This window comes from Akebia trifoliata, chromosome 13, assembly GCF_017979445.1.
Source record: "Akebia trifoliata isolate Shusen 1 chromosome 13, ASM1797944v1, whole genome shotgun sequence".
NCBI classification, from domain to species: Eukaryota; Viridiplantae; Streptophyta; class Magnoliopsida; order Ranunculales; family Lardizabalaceae; genus Akebia; species Akebia trifoliata.
The window spans coordinates 32663694-32676652 of record NC_141387.1 but is presented as its reverse complement, the minus strand read 5'-3'; the positions used below and the strand labels follow the sequence as shown (position 1 = coordinate 32676652).

General features: G+C 33.5%; 2 protein-coding genes across 4 annotated transcripts; both read right to left on the bottom strand.

The window, feature by feature from the left end:
* Window positions 1-209: 209 nt before the first annotated feature.
* LOC147388370 (seed maturation protein) lies at window positions 210-715 on the bottom strand. The gene has a single exon (XM_086421682.1). It carries the CDS (start codon window positions 694-696, stop codon window positions 436-438), a length of 261 nt encoding a protein of 86 aa, XP_086277808.1. The 5' UTR covers window positions 697-715; the 3' UTR covers window positions 210-435.
* Window positions 716-6010: 5295 nt separating this feature from the next.
* Window positions 6011-12398, bottom strand: LOC147388369 (isocitrate dehydrogenase [NADP]). Of its 3 annotated transcripts, none has more exons than XM_086420539.1 (16): window positions 12240-12398; window positions 9975-10018; window positions 9749-9858; window positions 9358-9395; window positions 9167-9244; window positions 9022-9075; window positions 8843-8944; window positions 8561-8652; window positions 8351-8454; window positions 8110-8178; window positions 7898-8013; window positions 7712-7746; window positions 7474-7616; window positions 7219-7341; window positions 7040-7129; window positions 6011-6317 (listed from the first exon to the last, which is right to left on the bottom strand). In XM_086420539.1, the coding sequence occupies exons 1-16, from the start codon at window positions 12286-12288 to the stop codon at window positions 6308-6310; spliced, it is 1257 nt and encodes a 418-aa protein (XP_086276665.1). In that variant the 5' UTR covers window positions 12289-12398; the 3' UTR covers window positions 6011-6307. The 3 variants fall into 3 exon arrangements, with proteins under 3 accessions (XP_086276665.1, XP_086276669.1, XP_086276666.1); XM_086420543.1 differs by having other exon boundaries at window positions 7048-7129; XM_086420540.1 differs by lacking the exon at window positions 6011-6317 and having other exon boundaries at window positions 7036-7129.
* Window positions 12399-12959: the final 561 nt, after the last annotated feature.

The following is a 12959-nucleotide window of genomic DNA, read 5'->3' as shown; positions in this document are numbered from 1 at the left end:
GCTGATTTTTAGTGAGGATGATCTCTGTGGTGAGGAGATCATCCTCACCAAAAATCAACCCATTCCAAAACTTCTAACCCCGTCACAAATGATTTACAAAAAATAGACGATCTACGATTTTCAACTTGTAAACATGGGGTTAAAAGTTTTGGAATGAACTGATTTTTGGTAAAGATGATCTCCTCACTATAGAGATCATCTTCACCAAAAATCAGCCCATTCCAAAACTTGTAATCCATGTAAGACAAAAATGATTGGGCAAATTGTTGAGTAAATGGTTGGGTGCCGAGTATATATCTTTGATAACATAATGTTAAAACCCTGTAGAAATACTGTAGTTACCTTTTATTAAGCATCTCTTACATGCAACCAATGCACACATACATACACATATGAGACATAAATGAGGAGTTAGTTGGGTTGGGTTGGGTTGGGTTAAGCAGCTGTACCAGTGATACCCAAGTCTTTCTTTTTGTTATGATGATCATTATCATCTTGATCTGGATTACCAAAGACAGGTCCACCATTGCCAGCACCATCAACTACTTTATCTTTCAACTTATCTATCTGTATCATTCCCTCATCTTCTTTGGAGTATACATCTGTCTTCGTCTTCTTCTCTCCTCTTCCTTCCACTGATTCGTATGTCGTTGCTGTAACATACCCTGGTGGCAGTGCTCCTTGTGCTCCTGACATTCTCTCTCTTCTCTTCGAATTTATTTATAGTTGATTGAATATCTCATATCTCAGTACTCAGTGTGAGATGAGAAAGACACGTGTTATCTCATGAATATACGTGGCAATCATGCAAAGAATGAAAGACACGTTCAGTGTTTTCTGTCGTGAGAATAGTCTACATGTTGAATTTATATGAGAGTAAGGGTTCGCTGTCAATAGATGAAGCCTGAAGGCATTTAGCTGTTAAAGTCAATAATAAGCTACTATGTCTATCAGTGCTTAAAATAAGGAGCTGCTTTTGCCACTCCAACTTTTACTTATTATATTTCAATTAAAAATAAATAAAATAAATGAATAATTACGAATAAGTAAAAACTGGGGTGCCAGTAGAATCTTTCTCTTGCTAGATTTCTATGAGTCTAATCATAATTGTAAATAATTATTGAAATTGTTTGGATGAGTGTTAGAACACCTCCACCCCAATGCTAGTTTTTAAAAAAAAAAAAAAGCATCTTTTGCTGATAAGTGACAAAAGTTATTTTACTAATCTAAAATTTGATCTTAATTTCAAGAGATTCAATATATTTTTGTGTTATTAAAAAAAATTGTTTCATACTCCCCCATTTATCTAATCAAAATTAAAATTTTGACTTACACTCGTATTACATTTCATTAATACGAGTCATTACATAAAACAAAAATAATAAAAAAAAGAAGATAAATTCTCAAATAATTACAAAAATATTCATTATTTTTGAAATATTACTAATGTTGACACAATTATCATGTACTGCTAACAAAATGTTATCAAATTGTCAACATTAACAACTTTTTGAAAATATCAAAAACTTTTGTAATTATTTAAAAATTTACCCAAAAAAAATATTTAAAATTAAAATCTTACATCAAAGTAATACAATAATATTACTGAAAATTACTTGGATTTATAAATTCTAAAAGAAATATTATAATTGTCATTTTTTTTACAATAAGACAAAAATGGAATTTACAAAATGTTACTATTTTTTAGAAAGTTGGTATTGGCACCCCAACTTTTACCTGTTACACCTCAATAAAAAAAAAATGACGATCATGCTGCTTTTAGATAAAAAAAAACCTTGCAGTCTCATTACTTTTTATCACCAAGATCATCACTAAAAAACAATTTGCAATCTTGCTAAGCATGTTTTTGGATTTAAAATGAATAGTGAGCCGGAATAAGAATTACGTCAAAAGTTGGTCACCTTTTGGTAATTATCTCTATTATTTTTCATATTTGATGATCATTTGCTTAATTTAAAAGATAGAGAGATTTCCTAAAACATGATCAACTTATGACAAAATTCCTATTTTGACTTATTGTTTATTTTAATTCCCAAAACATGAAAAGCGAGGTTATCGTAGATTTTTTTAAGTGACAATCTTGCTAATATAAAGTATAGAGATTACTCATATTTTTTTTTAAGTGACAATCTTGCTGGTTATAAAAGTGATGATCTCTCAGGTTCACAACTTTTCAGTGAGATCGTCACTTAAAAAACAAAACATAAGTGGTTTCGCTACTTTACATCAGCAAGATCTTCACATTAAAAAACCTACAATCTCACTCTTCATGTTTTGGAAATTAAAATGAATAGTGAGCCAAAATCTTAATTTCATCATATTCAGCTCATGAAATGATAATTTACCTTTAAAAATAGGAAAAATTACTTAAAGGACCCTTGCGAAAGGTTTTTTTTTTTTTTTTTCTTTCTAAATGGTCCCAAAGATTTGCGTGGTAGCTTGATAGGATATTTAGTAGATTTTTTCTTCTTAATGGTCCCTTTTTATTGGAGAACTCATCGCTTTTTATTTACTGTCAAGTTCACTACTTTTTCTTACTGTCAAACTCGACACTTTTTTATTTAATGTTGAGTTCACAGTTTTTACGGTCAAACTCACTACTATTTATTGCGAGTCCACCAATTTTTATTACTGTCGAACTCGACGCTTTTTTAGTTAGTGTTGGGTTTTCAATTTTCGAGTTTTTTCGACTAAAATACATGAAAATTTCGACTAAAAACTTGAGACAACGTTTAGATGATTTCAACTCAAATGAACCATTCTTGATCGATTTTCATAAAATTTATAATAATAAAAAAAAAAAATTAGAAAAAGAGTGAAAAAATCATATTTTTTTTTTATATATATCTTCAAAATATTTGAAAAACCTTTGAAAATAGCTTCTTCTTTCTTAAATCCTTTCCGAGGGAATGGAGTCTCTAAAACTAGATTGCGATGTCAAAAATCCAATTTTTAGGTGAAAAGGATGAGTTTAAATGATTAGGGCATTCCATCATGAGAAATGTGGATGATGAGGTTTAATAAATGTTTTGCCAAGCTACCGCCAAAAATTTAGTGACTAATTAGAAAAAACCTCTTTTGCGAGGGTCCTTTAAGTAATTTTCACTATAATTGTTGGTCAAAAGATGCAATCAGTTGTATGAGTTTATTTATTTCTTTGTTTTAAATAAAATCCAATTTTGAGACTCATTTGAAATCTTCTTGTTATCATTGCTATTTTAGGTACAGCATTTTCAAAAGAAAAATGCTAAACTGATTTCTTTATAGATATAGAACAAATGCTTCTCTGCACACTGTCACATCAACGAAGTGTTGAGCGCTGTCAAGGGCACAGAACCTCACATCCTTTTCTTGTGTATCCCGATGAAAACGATTTATGATTATATACCTTTGCCACAAACCCAAGACCGTGGACGTCCATCTCGACTCCTCATATAATATATGACTAATGCTAAGCTAACTCGCAATAACTTATGCTCTTGATGTGGCAGTGCAAAAAATCATAAAACTTTTTCTTTGGGATACACTAGAAAAAGAGCTATGGTTTTGTGTACTACCACATCAAGGAGCGTCAGTTAATCGTGACTCATAATATGTAGAACAATGCTAGAGTGATCATGCAGGACACTGCATTCGACATTGAGCTGACATGGAGGTGTGCTTGGAGCCATAGAAACTTTTTATTCGTATCTTGAGAAAGTACATTTATGGTTCTGACTTCTGAGCACACCTCCATATCAGCTCGGTGTTGAACGCAGTGTCATTAGAAGTCTCTCTAGCATTTTTCTAATATATAACCTAATAACTCAGTCGAATTTCTTACCTGAGTCTAGCATTTTGAAGCTGGGTCGGTTCAGTTAATGGGTGGATCCAATAATTTGCCTAAGTTGACTCAGCAAACTAGTTCCATTAAGTTTGGGGTCCAGGTCCCTCAAAATCCAATCAACTCAAGTGAACTTGGCCAAGTTTTGAGTCAATTTGATGAGTTTTAAAACTATAAAACAAACAAAAGTGTGTAAATATTTTTGTTTTTTTTTTTTTAAATTAGGGTCAATTACCACTTTGTGAATTGAACATGTTAAAGTTCTGATTTCGGCTCACTATTCATTTTAATTCTCAAAACATGAAAAATTATATGGCAGGTATTACAAAGTGGCAATCTCGCTTCTTTAAGTTGTTGCGAACCTACGAGATTGTCACTTTTATAACTTATGAGATTGTCAATTTGAATATAAAAAAAAAATCAGCAATCTTTGTGCTTTAAACTAGTGAGACTGTCAATTTGGAAAAACTGCAATTTCGCTCTTGATATTTTGAGGATACAGTTATTTGGAATGGGAATTTCGTAAAGTGTTGATCACCTTTTGCGAAATTTCTTTTAAATTAGACAATAACAATTACATTGTGTTTGAATTAAGAGAAATGAAGATTAGAGAAGAGAAAATAAATGAATTTCTCTCCATTTCTCTTGTTGTTGGATTGTTAAGTGGTGAGAAAAGAGAAAATAATTGGGGAAACGAAGAGAAAAAAGAAAAAAAAAAGGTAAATTCTCTCTCTCTCTCTCCAAAAGTGGAGAGAAATCCTTTTAAAACATTTTATAATTCCAAGTCTACCCCTAAATCTCGTTAAGATATTTTAAAATTCCAAAGTTATCTCGTGAAGAGAAATCGAGTTTCTCTTCTCTCAATCCAAACACAGCCTTACGATAAAGTATATTCTCTGTTGGGCTGAACGGTAATATATTACTCCATTTCCCATGAGTCTACTAAGAGTGAATTTGAAGAATTTACAGTGAGCACAAGATAGAATGAAGTTATACATTTATAAGAAATAGAATAATGCTAAAGTGACCTTAGGCTGGAACCTCATATCGGCCTTCTAGACATGGAAAGTGTGTGGGAACAATGACCATAACTGCTTTTCATCGAGATACGGCTGAAAAAGCATCTATGATTCCTATGCACTTTCACATGAAGAAGTGCAATTTGAGGTTCCAGCTTGAGGTCACTCCACCACGACTCTAAGAAATATAAGGACGAACTTCACTTGCCTCCAACCCTATTGCCAATCTTTGGTTGTACTTTGCAACTCCTAAACATTATTCTTAGTTTTTGATCATATGAGATTATTGAAAAAGAACAGTCATGTACGAGCACCTGATATTTATTCCTCTAAAAGGCCACATCTCAAGTTCCATCATTGATCAACTTCCTGCTTTCACAACTGATGGAACTCCTCGTATTGCACCCCATAAGCTTCTTCGATTGGTTCATTGTAATTAAAAAAAAAAAAAAACAAGAATAATTGAAGTTCGCACCAACAGACGATGCAACTTGGGAGACCTGGCATTTTCTTGAAACACACTTTCCTATTTTCAAATTCAAGGAGACTTTTGCTAAATTCAATTCCAACCAGTCTTCAAGTTTTAAAAGGTCCACTACACTACATATAAATATATAGTTAGAATATTCAAATGACGTTTCTGTCAAAACCCATCCTCTTCAACCTCATTAGAAACCCTATATCTTGTTCTTGACTTTTGGAAAATATAATTTTGAGGGTGAGTGGTGATAGAGTTACCACATTCCACAAAAAATGTTTAAATCACCAATTAATTCAAAGATTTAATGGACTAATCACTTGTTCCGAGAATTTTAACAATCGAAGAATTTCGAGACTCAGGATAAGGCTTAGTTCAGTTTAAATTTGTAATTTGATTTCCCATTGAACAATTTGTTAGAGCAAATGGAATTCAAAACCCTACCTAAAATGGGTGAATGAGAGACGAGCAAAATGGCTTGGGGTATTCTTCCAAACCCAAATCCTATCTCAAAAGTCTCCTCATTTGTTTTGCTCTCCAATCTTCTTAAATAACAAAACATACAGTTGTAACACCCCCAAAAAAAATCATAAAAACAGGAAAAGACCACCACAAAGACTAAGTAGAAAAATTACACAGCCCTAATTCTAATATGATTTTTAGCAAATGTTTGTCCAAACTATCAAAATTTGCCATTTTCTTATAAAAATATTCCCATGTACCAACTTTTCCCCCATAACAGTAACGCATTTGTAATTTTGTTGCTAATCAAGGAAATTAAAATCATCCCAATAGGAAAACCGTCTATAACAACAGAGAGAATGAGAAGGAAACAAAAAGGTAACCAACAACAATGACACTAACCTCTTTTAATAAAAGAAACATTTGCCACCAACACATCTCCAACCCTCTCTTGTTTATTCGAACCCCGGACCCACAAAAACCAAATTATTCATCCAATCCACCCTATTCAGGCCTGCAACCAATCAAAAACACAAAACCAACCAAAAAGAAATCTAATCAACTTCAAGCTTTTAGACATCATGCGGGCAGGAAATGTGAAGAAAAAACAACAAAACAGATGATACCGAACAAAAACATAAAAAAAATGTGGAAAAAAAAACAAAAAACAACAAGAAATCTAATCAACTTCAAGCTTTTAGACATCAAGTGGGCAGGAAATGCGAAGAAAAAACAACAAAACAGATGACACTGAACAAAAACATATAAAAATGTGGAAAAAAAACACAAAAAACAAAAAGTTAAACTTGCACCATTTAACAACTATTTCGACAATGGCACCACTAGTTGGTGAAAAAAAAGAAGATTAGAATTACCCTATAACACTTGACTAAATTAAAGCCTTGAAGTTTGCCCACTCTTTTCTATTTGACAGGCCCATCAATTTACTAATTTTTGTCCACTCTTTAGATTCTACAATCTATGGTGACTATGTTATCCCAAGTATGGAAGACCTAATCAAGATGCATTATGGATACGCCATTTACTCCAAAAGAAAGAAGTATCTAACATGGATATGGCATTATTTAGAAGAGGGTTAGGGTGTTCAGTCATAAACACTCAACAAAAAAGACAAGAGGAATATCTAATTCCAGAGCCGATACCACAATCGTTTTGAATGATTGCTTTCTAAACATTATTTTTCTGAGTCTATTAGTAAATCAGATAGGGTTTTACAACTTTGCCTTGGCTAACAGTCTTGCTCTCAGCTCCTCTGCAACAGCATCAATGAACTCTTCAGTACTCAGATACTGGCCCCTGGTAACCCTGCACAGAAGAAAAGGAAAATCCAATAAAAAACACACATTGTGAACAACACACAAAAATATACAGAGGATACCTGTGAGAGAACTTACTTGGGTCCATGGATGAGAAGTGCAAGATCCTTAGTCATCTTTCCAGATTCCACAGTTCCAACACAAGCTGCTTCCAGTTTCTCAGTGAAATCCAACAGTTTAGCATTGTTGTCCAATTTGGCCCTGTTGACCACACAGTAATTTTTGGTTCACTGTTCTTCATGATTTTCAGAATAACGGCCTTAATCTTTCAATTATAAACAAGATATGTATGTGCTCACAACTCATCAAATAAAAAACAAATTAATTCCATACCTGTGTGCAAGCCCACGTGACCAAGCAAAGATTGAGGCAATGCTATTTGTACTGGTTTCACCTCCTTTCTGATGAACCCTGTAGTGGCGTGTAACCGTGCCATGGGCTGCTTCAGCTTCAATGGTCTTCCCATCTGGACACACCTGAAATCCCAATCCAAACTCCAATTTATTCAGAGACTTGCGTACGTACAAAGAAACAAAAAAAATGATATAAAAGGTGTTTACAACAAATATACCAGTACAGATGTCATCAATCCAAGAGATCCGAAACCTACAAGTGGGTAAACAAAAGTTTGTGATTAAAACAGACCACTGTATGCTTTGGTTTCTCAAAGCAATGGAATTATCTTTAGATACAATATATAACAATTATGTAGTATTGTACGGATTTGAAAAGGTCATGCACAAAGAGTAATACAAACCTTGAGCTAAGAAATCACTCTGAACATCTCCATCATAGTTCTTGCATGCCCAAACATATCCCCCTTCACTCTTAACTGCGTAGGCAACCATATCATCGATGAGCCGATGTTCATACCTGCCAAGTGAATCACATAGGCTCAGTTAAACCACAAGCATTTGAAACAGCAAAGACACACCAACACCCGGGAGAGGGGGAGGGGGGATAACTCACCATATCCCTGCAGCCTCATACTTGGATTTCCATTGACTTTCATATACCTCTTCAAAGATATCCTTGAACCTACAAAAATAAGAACAAAAAACCATGCAAATGCATAAAGCATTGTCATCTAACACAATTTTAGAGTAACATGGGCATTCCATGAAGTTACGTTTTGATTGCGTTTGCTAGAAAACCAAAGCGAAGGAAAAAATATAGTATAGAAAAAGCGCTAACCAAGCAAGACACATACCTCCCATCATATTTCTTGAGAATTGTGTTTTTTGTACTAAGATAAAGTGGCCACTTTTTCTCGTAAGCTGTATTCATCGAAGCCTCAGCAAAAGCGCGTATGGACTGTACAGGTTAACAACAAGAGGATCGTTAGTGCCAGGTAACATACAAATTTGATTTCATATTGGGACCCACAAAGTAACACAAATGGGGACTGCAAAATCCAAACCTCATCAGTGTTATACATGGCTATGGCTACTCCTCCAGCACCAGTAAAATTGTAAACCTCTAATTCTGTCTTTTCATCTTTTCCTTCTGGTACTGGAAACATTAAAAAGAGACTTTTCTGATGACCATTCTGAATAGATAAATAACAATAGAAAGCAAAATAACAATAAAGCATGCATCTATAATGTTAAATCCAATATCTACAGAGCATATTTGAATTTCAAATAAGATCATAACAAATATTGTAGGATCTGTAAGCTCTCTACTAGAGAAAGGCTCCTACCATATACCAATTTGAGTTTGCCAGGTCCTTTGATAACTGCATCAGTTGCTCGGTATTGATCACCAAAAGCATGCCTTCCAATGCATATGGGTTTGGTCCAGCCTGGCAACAACAGAAATTAGGGTTATTCTATATCAATACTGAGAATTGGATGAAAAAATCAAGACAATTTTAAATACCTGGGACAAGCCGGGGAACGTTTTTGCAGATAATTGGTTCTCTGAAAACCGTACCTGCAACAATTTCAGATAATAAATACCCCATAATGAATCAAACAGTAAATTATGTGAAACATTGAAATACATTTAGTGTAGATTCACTGACCATTCAAAATGTTCCTGATTGTTCCATTTGGACTCTTCCACATACTTTTCAAGCTAAACTCCTTAACACGACCTTCATCTGTCAATCACAAAACTTAATCCACATTTAACTGTGATTCTATTTCTACCAAATAGTCAATTGAGCAACAAGTAGAATGGAAATAAGATATCATTAAGTTCAGTTATGTATACCTGGAGTTATAGTTGCACACTTGATTGCTACGTTGTACCTACAATAATAAGTTTGTTAGAGTTCTGGAGGTCCAGAAAGTAAATCCAGAGTATGCAATTTAGTTTATTATACCTACAATAATAAACTAGCATGAAATAAAAGATGATGGAGATTAAGCTTTCAGGGAACAATATGGTGAGACACAAGACCAGCAATGAATAACAACAATGCCTACGAGGTAGGTACATAAATTCAGCAACCTCGAAACAGTGACAATGAAAGTAAATAACAACATAACCTAAGACAAAAATCCAATTGAGCAAAAGAAAAATAAAAGAAATGAAAACTATGATGTCCACAAAACTGAATCATTAGACTAAAGGAACTTCTACAGGAAAAGATGAAACTCACTTCAGTGTAGCTTCAGCACTTTCAATTGTAACTTTATCATCAGTAGCATCACGATGAGGGAGGCCAAGATCAAAGTACTTAATATCCAAGTCCAAAAAGGGGAAAATAAGCTGTGAAAAACACATAAACAATTGATTCATACAAACAACAATGCCAAAATTAGTACTAAATACACCAAAATGAGATTTGAAACTTTATCATGAAAAGTAAAGCCATGCAATCATACCTTGTCCTTAATCGATTTCCAGAAGACTCGAGTCATTTCATCCCCTACATCATAAACAATATAACACCTCAAGGTAATATAAAGAGGAAACAGAAAGGAAAGATCAATTGTATGAGTCTGTTAGTTCTCCAACCATCAAGAATTCTCTTCTCAGTTGCAAATATAATAAAGGACGATAAAAGAAATTTACAGAATTGAGAACGCAAAGTTATTGTAAGGCCCAATATCCAATCCTCTGTCAAGGGTGTATCTTGTTGACCTTCATATTGGTTGAAGCGTCATTTCAAAAGATGAAATCGAATAGGATTAGTGCCTTCTTTGTGGTTTCGGAGGAAGTCATTCCCACATGACATCATTGTGAAGTTGATCAGGAGACATTTGCCATTGTTTTTATTTATTAATTTTTTTATATAGATAGAATTTTATTAATAGGAAGAAAAAAAAAAAAACAGGGTTACAAAAAAAACCTGCTCTACAAATCCTCATTACAAATGAGATTCCACCTGAACAGGAAATCTTAATATCTTTGCACCAAAAGAAAAGGAAACCTAAGGCACTGATGATGAATCTTTTTTTTTTTTTTTTTGGGTTTTCCTTCGCACACTTTTATTAACTGATAAAATCTTAGCCTTCCTCAGTTTCCCTTCTAGTTTCTAAGCAATGATAATTTCCATCATGTTAGGACAGAAGACGCAGCTCACTATCAAAAGAAGGCACTTGAACACTAGTATACCTCCAAGTGTAGGGGGAAATTCTGTCCAGGTATAACAGAAGTGTGTTTTGGAATAATGATATATAAAGCATCTCATATCCTGCTGTACACTAAAGATATAATGTAATAGGTGAATGATTTCCGGACTCAGATTGTACTCAGCTGATGTGGCAAGGGCACATAACCATAGATATTTTTCCTTGTGTATCCCGAAGAAAATGAATTATGGTTATGTGCCCTTGCCACATCAGCCGAGTACAGACCGAGTCCGAAAATCATGATTCAATGGAATATTGTGGTGATCTACATTGACCATTTACATAATGCCAATAACAGTGGTGTCATGAAAAATCTTGGAAACCAAATTTAGCACATCAGATTGGCAAGAGTAGCTCCCAAAGGAGGAGGAGGAGGAGGGAGGGGGGGGGGATCGGATTGATGGCAGAATAACAATAATATTTTCTTGATAGCTAACAGAATAACAATAATCATATTTTCATACTAGTAGGAAGCATATGGCTTTGATACATTATTTGCAACAATGTGATTTTCATCCGATGTAATTAAAGGACTTTTGAGCTGGTTGTGAGCAACGAGTGATTTGAACACCCTGACACTGGTGTTGTTTGCAGCCGCATGCTCGAACAACATTCATGGATCAAAGAGGAGCAAATACTCAAGACATTGGGGTTATTAAAAAAAGGCTCTTGCAAACCAAAAATTCCAACTTATATAGCTGTATATCAAAATAAACATCTTTTTTTACTAATAGTAATTTATTAGAAAAAGAATCAGCTCCTCTTTAATTGACTTGTGTAAGATGTGACAATTAGTATCACAAGAACCAATAGTTCAATCTCTAGGAAAGAGTTTAGTAAAACAGATGATGAAGATGAACCTTGATGATCAAATTAGACAAGAAGCTAAACTACCACAAAATAATGTTAAAATAAATAAATAAATAAACTACCACAAAAAAATCAATATTAAGATCCAGCCAAAATTAAAATTTAATCTGCAAGAAGATTCACTTAAAATTATATCAAATACTTAGTAACAGTGACAGATCAGCAGTATTAGTAATTAGTAAGGAAAAAAAAATCAAATCAAATTAAAAAAAAATGTTGAAATTTTCAGCAAGAATATTCAATTAAAAATGTTGAAATCAAATCAACTTTCATAATATAGAATCATGGATTCAGATCTGTAAGAAGATTTAATTAAAACTGTATCAAATGCTTCGTAAAAAGAGACTGATCAACAGTATTTACAAGAAGAAAAAAAAATCCATAACAGAACAGAACAGAACAATCGCATAAACAACACAGAAATATCCCTTACTTCAATAAAATCTGATGACTTATAGACATTAAAATCAAATAAAATGAAAAAAAAAATGATATGTTTTGCAAGAATATAATCAAAATCTCCATTAGACCTCCTTAATATTAAAAAATAAATAAAAAACAAATAAAAGTTAATAACTTAGAAACGTGGATTCAAAACTACAGTTATATAAACAGAGGAAAACATCGAATCGAAGAGTGTCTCACCATCCATCTCGACGATGGGGTTAGCGACCTTGATCTTCTCGATAGCCATTTCTCTGCAAATGAAGGACGGATCGAAGAACAAAGGAGTTGTTGGTTGATCGATGGAAAGTTAGGCAAAACTAGGTCTAAGGTAGATGAGAAGGGAGCGAGGGCGAGAACATGCATTACATCATCTTTATAGGGCCTAATTGTGAAGGTTGACTGCCAGGTGTCAGTTCTGTGGTCTGGCTGCTTTTTCTTGACAAATTCTTCATAGTAACCAATGAAATTTGAGAAGAGAATACGGATTCCTGCACACGAAATCGATTTCCAAAGTCAAATCTTTTTTTTTTAAGAGCTTCCACGTTAACATTTACTAAGAGCACCCTAAGATCTATGTTAATTCTTTGGTGATTTGATTTACACATGAATTGGGGTGCTGTTAGCAAAAGTTGGCGAGGCAAAATAGAAAATCTTAATTTTCTTTTAAGGTAATTTTTTTTTTTTTTCTCTTTCTAATTTAAGATTCTATTCCAATGTCTAGGACAGCTGCCATTTTTGGAAAGTAGAAAATTTGAAGATTTTACAAATGTGGTGGAAAATATTGGACTAAAGATGGTTGAATAGGTTAAAAATAAGAAAAATGTTGAAGTAACATTGAAATTAACATGATTTGGGACATTGCCGATGTTGACTTGTCTATAGAACCATAAATACTTTTCATCAAGATACGAGTGAAAG

Excerpts from the sequence above, each read along its gene's own strand:
- LOC147388370 (XM_086421682.1), bottom strand. The coding sequence starts at position 696 with ATGTCAGGAGCACAAGGAGCACTGCCACCAGGGTATGTTACAGCAACG.
- LOC147388369 (XM_086420539.1), bottom strand. The coding sequence starts at position 12,288 with ATGGCTATCGAGAAGATCAAGGTCGCTAACCCCATCGTCGAGATGGAT. Across the intron at positions 10,019-12,239 it reads CCCCATCGTCGAGATGGATG|GGGATGAAATGACTCGAGTC; the intron begins GTGAGACACTCT and ends TTTATGATGTAG. Across the intron at positions 8,945-9,021 it reads CGTTCCCCGGCTTGTCCCAG|GCTGGACCAAACCCATATGC; the intron begins GTATTTAAAATT and ends TGTTGTTGCCAG.